Genomic DNA, 9903 nt, shown 5'->3' with positions numbered 1-9903 from the left:
GGATTTTTTTGGCCTTGTCGTTTTTTTGTGCAAGTATTCATTGCAGTGCAAGTACTGCATGCTTATGATGCAGCTGGCAGCAATAGAGACATTCTGGTCCTGGCCTTGTGCCTTGCATGAGTAAAACCTCTTTTTTTTTTTTTTTTTTTTTTGGTCTTTTGGTGCCTGCACTAGAACAAGGAGGGGAAAAAAGCACATAAGTAGTCTACACATTGTTTTTGAAAACTGTACCATTTATTAAAGTGCAACCTGGGGGCATGGTCTTACAGCAGTGTCCCATTAGCAGAGGGAAAAAATGTACATACCCCTTCACTTCAACTGAATATAGAACAATGAAGCTGGAAAGAACTTTCTTTTAAAGGTGGAAACACTTTTATTAACCAAATGGCACAAGAAGCTTTAGACAGTTTTCCTCAAGAGGGCTGTACTTGCATATTAAAAGGAACAATATGACCAGTTCCTTGGATAATGGGTGACTTGAGGACCAGTCAGGGTCTCTTCCCCCAGGCAGGCCTCTTGAGAACAGAATCTGAAATCCCTGCAAGTCATCACCATCTGCTTACACCCAGCAGAAGCCTAGTAGAAGATATCCCCTAACATGCATGCTTCAGAGTCAGTCCCATTAGTCTTTGCTACTTAACAAATCAAGTGGCATTCTTTTGGTCTGAGTGGGTTTTAGCTTTACACTTGAATAAAAGCTTATAATGTGAGTTAAAAATGGGGACAGACCCCCCTAAAGGTATAGCAGTAAGATGCATCCTCTGCAGCTTGTTCTGTCCCAATCACTAATGTCCTTCCTGCCCCTGCAGATACTGCAGGGAGATCAAAAGCAGCTTCCACTGGAAGCTAACTGTAGCTCCCCCACTTCTACAGCATAACCATAGACCTCTAGCTTGGAGGAAGCAAGTCAGCCTACCTAAGAGACCGAGAGAGGGTCACCTCTAAGTAGGAAAAAAAGTTATAAAGTTATTTAACTTAAGGAGGTGGATATGAGTGATGTTGTGTTGTAGTTCCCCTGGATGTATTGGTAACACTACAGCTGACCCCTTCCAAGCTGGTGCAGCTCTCATTCCCTGGCCAAGTACACTAGTCAGAGAGTTCACTTCAGCAGACACAATCCGAGTACCATTGCCTAAAGCTAGCCCTGCAGTCCCTGCTCTGTATGGGCCTGAGAGCTAGCTCTACCAGAGTCAAGTAGTGGTGGCTTAAATCTTATAAACCTCCCCCCTCTTTTTTTTTTATGGCAATACAGAGCTTGCACTTTGAAGCACAGATCCATACATGGAGTCAAAGCGATACTGTTCTTGTAACCTTTCTGGTGCTGAAATTACACAGACCAAGCCAAACTGAAGTCGTGAACAGCTTCTGCCTTCACCAGGTACAGGAGATAATGTGCCTCACCTCTCCATGGTTCACTGGGAAACAATTTCTCCTGTTGTGTAACCTACGGGCGTAGACACTACTCCTACTGTATGTGTCTGCTCCTGTTTGTTGGAGTAGACACATTTGGATGAGTCGACCTTCAGTATGTTTCATGCCTGGAATGAGACATTCTGCTGAAGACCTGGGCTCTACCTAGGCATGGCAGCTGGGGCTGTGTTCACCCCCCACCCCCCCCATTTCACAGCAAAAGAATCTAGTAATTACACTCTCAAATTCTGTAGCATAAGCTTGCTCTGGTTTGGTGAATGAAGAGACTATGCTGCCAGAAGCACTTCTATTGTTTTGCCAGAATAGCAAGATCTACCTAGTAGGGCTTTGCTAGTACTGCCATACCACTGTAGCTGAAATTAAATGTAGGGAAGGTTTATGACCTCAGATTATTTTGTCTACTACAATCATTAAAATGAAAAAAGACCAAACTTCAGAACCTTGCTTGTTTAGTACTCATGAAATTTTTCATTTGTGACCATTAGAAAGCATTGATTAGTTAAAAAATACAGTTCAAAGTGTTAGCCTAGCTGTGATCAGAGCTATGTGAAAAGGAACGAATCAGGAGAACTTGCCCTATGCAAGAGCACTCAGCACTATAGGTTTCACCTGGCCCTTGAGCTGCAGATGCCTGAGCGCAGCCCCCCAGCCAGGATGAAAAAATCAAGCCCTCACAAACAGCAAGGATGGATTCTTGCAGTAGTAATTTGCTCTCCAGAAGGCAGGTTAGGAAAGAAAGAACCAACTGCAAACACCACAACAACAGGCACTTCACCTCCAGCCAGACGTTAAACTGGTGTCTAAAACCAAGTGCAATACTGAACAGAGAACAATGCTGCCACTGCATCATCTGGCTTTGTGCTAGGAGCGAGCTTCTGTTCAGACTGGCGAGTACCTGGAGCAGGCAGCTGCTTGATTCACATCTGAATGGACAGAAGGCTGCAGAAGTGTTGCTTTCTTGGCTCTAGCTTGTTTCATTGGGCCAGATTTTAAATCTAAGTTATTTATTTTCAGTATTTTTCAGCAGCCAAATTATCACCCTGAGAACACCTACTCGGCATCCACCCAACCTGATGAGAACCAAAACCTTAAGTTTTCAAGCTGCCTCTCTGGCTGTGCCCAGTAATATTCCTATTTTGCCCTAGCTGAGCAGTTCAGCACTGCTGTGCCAACTACAGCCCTGCAGCCTGGATCTTCTGAAGTTTAAGGGATGCAGGAGGCAGGGGTCCACCAGGCTCTCACACGGCTGCAACAGGCAGCAACATGGGTCTGTCTGGTTTGGGCTTTTATGCAGCAGAGGGCTTCTGGGTTTCAGTCTTTGCTCCCAGCCTATTGTTCCAGGAATGCTTGCTGAAGACAGCCCTTGCCCAGCTCCCAGCCACAACAACCAAGCATAGCTTAAAGTTAAGCACAACTGAAATTTAAGTTGCACCTTATCTTGAAAGCCTTTTCCTTGACAGCTCCTTATTTAGCATGCTACCCACTGCAGTTCCTTAAGTATTAAACACTTTTTTTGTAGATCCAGTCCTCTGCTGTTATAGCATCTCAGCTTTAGGGTGTGCTGCAGACAAGGATAAAGTGAAGAAAGACTGGGTCTAAGGTAGATATTTTTGTTAAGGTACAGGCCACTCGAGGACAGATACTGAGGCACTTTTGGGAAGGGGATAAGCAACACAAGTGAGAGTAATTCTATATGCCCTTTTGTAAGTATATAGCTACTGCCTTTCCTCTGCCAGCTGCAACAGATCCACTGAAGAGAGGTTGCATCACACAGTTCAGGGTAATTAGACCCTGCAGTTCAGGATTATTTTAATGTACTTGAAGATGGGGGGGGGAACCCTTTCGTTTTCTAATTCACACCTAAAATAGAGCAAGCAGCCTGGCACTGAAGTCTGTAAAAATGCTGTCATCTAAGGTTACCCGCCCTTCGTGTCTTCCACAGGGCCTGTCCCAGCTCTGACCACAGGACTCCAAATTCAGTAGAATTCAAGTCCATAACTGACCTTTTTTAGCTAATGGAGTGTTCCCAGAGGAAAGAGACACATACAATAAATTTTCTAAATGTGTTGTCAGTGGGATAGGGGAGAAGAGGGTACAAATTCTGGCTGACTTGTCAAATCTATAAGACCCTAAAAGGAGAAGAATATAAAGAAAAGACCAAGCAACCAAAACACAGGGTGCAGCTGATGCTCCATTAAATGTAGCAACACACCAGATAATCAAGGCTTTTGTCCCACCATGAAAATGCTTAACAAAACAAAATCATTTCTTTCCCTTACTACTGCTGCCACCTTCTTCTCACTGCTGTGGGTAGAAGACGAGACTTTTTATTTAATGCCCCACTGGGCTCCTTGTGCCAACAAGCTAGGGACTTGTTTCCTAGCTGGTGTGGATTTATTTTCTCATCTGTCCTGTACCCGACTCCCACACTACTACTAGAACAACCATATACAGAGAAGAGCTAAATAACACCAGCCCCACCCCCAGTTTGTACACAAGTTATCCAGAGTGTCCACAAAATCCATCTCTGCTTCAGAGTGCATGTGGGTACTTCTGTGTAACCTGCTGCATGGCTACAGATGGGGGACGTGCCAAACGTAGGTGCATCATCTTCAGTAAGAGGAGGACATACAGCAGGTTAAGAACGGCCCTTCTCCCACAGAGGACATGCCCAGAGAGGAAACAGAAGCCATCAGCAAAGGAGCAGGAGAGGGGCAGGCCTACCCCCACTTACAGGGCAGTAAAGCAGCCCTTGCCACATAGAACAACCAGGTACCCTCACAGACTGTGTCACTTGTTGATAAACACTGTTGCGACACATGAAATGAGGCAAAACTGTAAACATTCGTGCACATCCATGACAAAAGGAGCATAAAGACACCTCTCCACGCACGGGAAGCTCCCACGAGGGGCCAGGAGAGGGAACTGTGGTGGTGGGAAGGCAGACACCGGCGAGTCCATGGCGTGAGGAGGTCCCAGTGACCTGTTCTGGGCGCACAGCACAGCAATGAGAGTAACAGCAGGGCACCAGGAAATGGCAAAAAAAGTCAATTCCATTTTGCAACATGGTAAAGGGCTTCTTTTTCTGTTAAGGCCAACCTGCTACCTTTTGTACATGGAAAAAGGGCAATCAATGATCAACAGCAAAGTTCAGAACTCCAGAGCGCCTGAGTTCAGTCCACAACAGCAGTACATAAGCGACAATCCTTCCTCTTAATATTCAACACACAGAGTTCAAAATCCAAGAAGTTTTCTAGAAAATCCACTCATAAAAGCTTAAAACAAAAAAAAAATCCCTCAGAATCTGCCAGGTTCTTACTGACTTCCCAGCATCCCGCAATACGGGTGGGATATGAAAATGTAGCGAGAATATCCTAAAACAGAATGTGCTAAAATCACTTCATTCTCAGATCACTTAAGAAACAGGCTCATTAGGAGACATACTCTAGATAAGGTTATTTAGAAGTAAAGTACCTTGTCTTTGTGCTTTATGAAGGGTAAGCTTCCTGTAAGCTCACATTTTGATTTTTACATTATCCAGAGTTTCCTTTCACCTATCTCCATCTGGTCTAAGCCACAGTGCCAGCACGAACCCTCAGAGATGTGTCAGTAGCTTTGCCTGGAAAGCCTAAGGTCTTGCCCACAGAGCTGCAGTACGGACACCGACAGACACTGAAATGCACGCTGAAAGATCCACTTGCAGTTGGATCTGACGTTAACTAACGCGTATGGCAATACTTAAAAGCTTTCTCTCCACACACATTTGAAGTGTTGTGACAGCAGGGAGAGGGATTTACTTTTTGCCAAAGTAACCTCGTCATTTCTGAATCTGTAAATTTAGCTAATTACAGATTCAGAGTCGCAAAAGAAATCGCACTGAACAACACTCCCGGCCAAGTCAGGAACAGACAGATAGAGGAGATGTTTAATGCTGTTTTGCTCAGTTACTAGAATCCATTGCTTTATGTATCTGGGATTTTGTCACAGCCAAGACCAAGTTAGGACTAAATACACTCTGTGCTTAACCTGGGAAAGACGATACAGACTGCAGCATGATACAGGACAGCATAGCATTTATCCTTTGAATTGCACAGGAGGCGTTGGCCTCACTTCCATGTAGTTTTGCTTTTTCTTTGCTGAATATACCCTGGTATCAGAGTACTGATCGGAACAGCACCGTGTCCAGCATGGATTTTGCACCTCTGGTACCTCAAGGGTGGCAGTAAAGTGGGCCAGGCAGGAGCGGAGCAAATGGATTCTCAAACCAGCAAATAGCAGTGTCCCTCCCACCCTCCTGGGCAGCTGAAGCGAAGCCCCGTCCTGCACCTCTCCCCCAGGAACACCAGGATGCTCAGAAATAATACAGCTATAGAGAGGCAGCATCTTTACAGGATGGGGCTCCAGTAAATGTTAGGGGCCAAAACTGGTGTAAGCAAAGAGGTAAGAATAAGCACGCTCCCACTGGGGCTTAGGAGGAACCTGTGAGGTTACGAGGAGCAGTGCTGTACCTGAGAGGAAGCTGAGACAAAAGGGAGACCAGCCTCTCGCTACAGGACTCAGGTTGACTAATATTTCTTAGGGAGGGCTTGGGGGCACAACAGGGAGTGACAAGACAGCACAGCTGCAATAGCGCTCAGTCTGGGAAGCCAAAAACTCCAGGGGCTGGCAGCAGCTGGCTCTCCCCTTCCCCTGGGGATTCTCTGTTCCAGTTCCTAGAGTACAAGCACCCCTTTCTTCAGCACCTGCACTTAAGTTCTTAAATTTGCAGAATTTTTTTATTTTTTTTTTTTAAAAATACCCCTGTACTTTAATCACGAAAAACCAGTCCCCGCCCCAATTCTACTAAAAACATGATTGTCCATAGCTGGAGGCTTATTGAATGACCTCACCCCATCACCATTAAGTTACTCAAATGTCCAATTAAACAGCAGGCAGCTCAACCTTTAGGTAACACAACTACAAAAATCAGATCGTGCTCTCTTCTCTCTCCCCCCTCCTCCTCCTCAAGAGAGCTCCGTTACTTTTTTCTAAGCGCCAGCGCTACTCCGACTGCTACAGCTAATATAGCTACCGCAGCAGCCCCACCGTACAGCAATATAGATTTCCCTTCCGGCAATAAGATAGGCTTCTCCTCTGCAGCGGAGGATTTCTCTTCTATTTCTTCCAAATGGCCCTCTTTCCCCACTTTTTTTTCCCCTGGAAGGAGTATTTTCTCAGGTTCTGGTGCAGCCTTTTCTTCTGATGGGGCTAGCTTTGGGACAGGTTTACTTATTATGGGGATTTCAGGTTCAACAAGCTCTTCAGCCACTTTTCCCTTTTCCTCCTGTTTTGCCCGCAGAAGTGCAGAGGGATGTGCTTTTTCAACAGCAGCAATTTCAGCTTGAGGTTTTACTTCCTGTAAAGAAGCAGGGGTTTCTGGAAACGCTGCCTGCATGGTCTCTGCAGTGACAGCTGACACCACTGCTTCCTCAATCCCCTCTGGTATCTCTTCCTTCTCCACGTGAACAATATCTGAGTTGGAAGAGTTGTTCTCACTCCTTTCTTCACCCCCTCCGTTGCTGTCCAGGCTTTTGACTTCTTCAGGATCCATGGCCACTTGCTGCCAGGACTCGGGTCCCAGGGAGACTGGCAGGCTCTCTGTGTGCCAGCTCTGACTCGCTGACAGGGAGACGGGCAGGCTCTCCGACTGCCACGACGTGGTCACCGTGGGGGACTCCGGGGGGCTCACCTGTCCCGAGTTGTCACTGGTCAGGATGTAGATGTCATTACTGTCCTCTGCAATGAGCCCAGGGTACTCTTCCTCTTCAGATTCCAAAGTAAAGACCGTCCCCTACGAACGAAAAGGAGGACACAACACGTGAGTGATGGCTTCAGCACTACCTCCCCTGTACGGGAAGGAACAGGACACCTGGAAAATTAGTGGGGCTGGAAGAAAGATGAGAGGGCCTCTGCAGGAGCAGCAGTTGTCTGACCTACATTTTAGAAGAGATTACAGAACCCAACCGGCATGTCCAGAGAATGGAACCACTTACAAGAGTTTTGCTGGGACCTCCTCCTCTCCCTGACACTACTGCATCATCGTGCATCACCAAGACTTACCATGTGGGCATTATTAACCAAAGAAGAAGATACCAAAGTCTGAAACCAAACTGAAACAAAACAAAGAAAAAGAAAGCAAACACAAATACATGAGCCCAGCTGAATACCACTCTCTTCTCCGTTTTGTGCAAGTGCTCTGTATTGCTTGTCCATTTTCATTTAACAGTGTTTCTCTTACATTAATTTTATCACATTTCCAGTGCTATCTGAAGCCTGTATTTCTACTTTGTACCAACAAGCTGGAATCTACAGTAATTCTAATATTTTACTACAAACAAATTTAGCTGTTCTTAAAGGAGTTCACTTTCCAAGACTGTCATCATAACTTTGGCTACACAAATTAAGTTAAAACAAACAACTGAGCACAGACATCCAAAGGTGCTGACAGGGTTTACTTGGTTTTATTTAGCTAGGAAAAATCTGTAGGCATCCTAAAAATTTGACAGTGGGCTCCAGTTAGAGAAACTGCAAGTGTAAAATACTGACTCCCTCCTTACAGAAAGGACAGCATTGTTGATCCTAGTCATGCATGGACTGCTAAGTATGTAACACAGAAGAGATTTACTTCAAGGGGAAAGAGGAAAAAAAATTAAGTGCATAAGAAGAACTTAGGATGGGTGTGATACCAAGAACGTAAAAACAAGAGATAAGGGCAGCCAGGAACCCCAAAGTTTGCTATGCCATGTAACAGAAGTCTGTGAAACCGTTAACAAAGATTCAATTACCTTCTTGCTTCTAAAAATTATTAGAACATTTTATCAGGTACTGCAGTGCTGGAAGTCCCTTCCATGCAAGTTCCTCATTCAATTATCAAGCTTTCCTGTACAGTCCCACCATAATGTGAAGAAAAAAATTTTAAAATCCATTCATTCTCTTTCTCCCTGCTCCCTTCCACACGCAATAGTTCTCCTACAGCACTGCAAGCAGTTGTCCCCCTCTTTTTTAAACCCTTCCTGACACCTGTGAATTTGGGGGTTGGTTCTGCTCCAGTCTCCTAACAACGGTTTCCCATTCCAAGACACCTCCTCAGTTGTTCCACAACTTTTTAAGGATCCACACAGTGGTCTGTGTCAGGAACCGATCCAAGTTAAAAACAAACACATTCTTTATTTTGCAGAGTTGTTTTTAACCCTGATCAGTGTCCAGTCTGGCCCACTGAGACGCCCCAGTGTGCGAGCGTGACTAGGGGTGGAGCAGGGCCAGCAGCTGCACCTGCTCACACTGATGCCAAAAGAGCCGAATCGATACCAGTGCCCTGCTTGGAAAGCAGAAGGAAAATGCATTTCAGCTTTGGAAACTCCCAATTATCACTTAGTCCCTACTATGCCAGGAGTCCGTGGCCTACAAGTGAATGGTTTCTAACTCGGAGCAGCCATACTTGCAGAGTTCATAGCACCTGGGCCAGCAGCAAGGCACTTTTCCCTCAGGGACGCACAAGAGGCCCTGGACTCTCCACAGACACGGGTGTACTCTCCAAAGACACCAGGCACACTACAATTCCTCGCTTCCCTAGAAGGGGGAAGGATCTCCACACACACCAAAAAAACCCACCAAAAAGCAAGTTGGCAGGCACAGGAGAGACAGCACAAACATTGCTGGTGGTGGGCAGTAGGTGCAGTGGGAGCAAATGAAGCAGGAGTAGAGCCCTAGCGAAAGCAGGAACTGGCACTTGAGAGCTGTGCAACTTAAGGCAGTAACACTTTAACCTCTCATGGTGGAAATTATTACTGTTACCAATAAACTTTGTGAAAGGGGGTCAGCGGAGCCTAAGCTGAGTATGGGAGTGAGGTTTCTCTACCCACTCCCCCCAAACACCTTGCCATTTTGCAAAACTTGATGGACCCATTCCTGGAGACTTCTGGACAATGGTGGAGGCTATAGTACAGGACACCACTGGGAACATCAAGATTTCGTAATGTATTTTGGCAGGGGTAGGATCTAAATCTCCTCAGCCCATGGAGTTCTGGAAGATGTTTGTGCATGAATAAAGGAATCTCTCAGAACACTTCAAAAGGAACTTTTCTTCAAAAATGCCTTTAGATTGCTTGGATGTGGGAAGCATCATCTGGCTCAGTAACACATTCAGAAACTCTAAACAGAAACGGTACACAGAATTCCTCAGGGGAAGGTTATAAAAGCGATCAAGCCATTCACTAAGCACCTACGGATCTCCACAAAGTCTTGATTCAGAAGGAAATAAAAATTAATAAAGCATTAAATTTGTGAAAATGTTCAGACACCACACACAGGCCAACAAATCCAAAGAAGTTCTGCTCTGCAAGCAGTGACTGACAATTCAAGACTCCAGTACCCTCTTGAAAGTCATGTTTCACTAGAAGAATGACATTTTTGTCAAACGCAGCTCAGGCCATT

General features: G+C 45.5%; 1 protein-coding gene across 2 annotated transcripts in view; it reads right to left on the bottom strand.

Annotated features, from left to right (window-relative positions):
• Positions 1 to 212: 212 nt before the first annotated feature.
• The window catches only part of BCL2L13 (BCL2 like 13), a 45766-nt gene continuing 36075 nt past the window's right edge, over positions 213 to 9903 (bottom strand). For both annotated transcript variants that reach the window (XM_075051224.1, XM_075051226.1), the window contains exon 7: positions 213 to 7261. In XM_075051224.1, coding sequence (XP_074907325.1) covers positions 6449 to 7261 — 813 coding nt within the window. In that variant the 3' untranslated portion in view covers positions 213 to 6448. The remainder of the gene's footprint in view (positions 7262 to 9903) is intronic.

This window comes from Buteo buteo, chromosome 19 (genome assembly GCF_964188355.1).
Source record: "Buteo buteo chromosome 19, bButBut1.hap1.1, whole genome shotgun sequence".
Classification (NCBI taxonomy): domain Eukaryota; kingdom Metazoa; phylum Chordata; class Aves; order Accipitriformes; family Accipitridae; genus Buteo; species Buteo buteo.
Note: the sequence above shows the minus strand (reverse complement) of the source record. Positions and strands in the feature narration are given on the sequence as shown.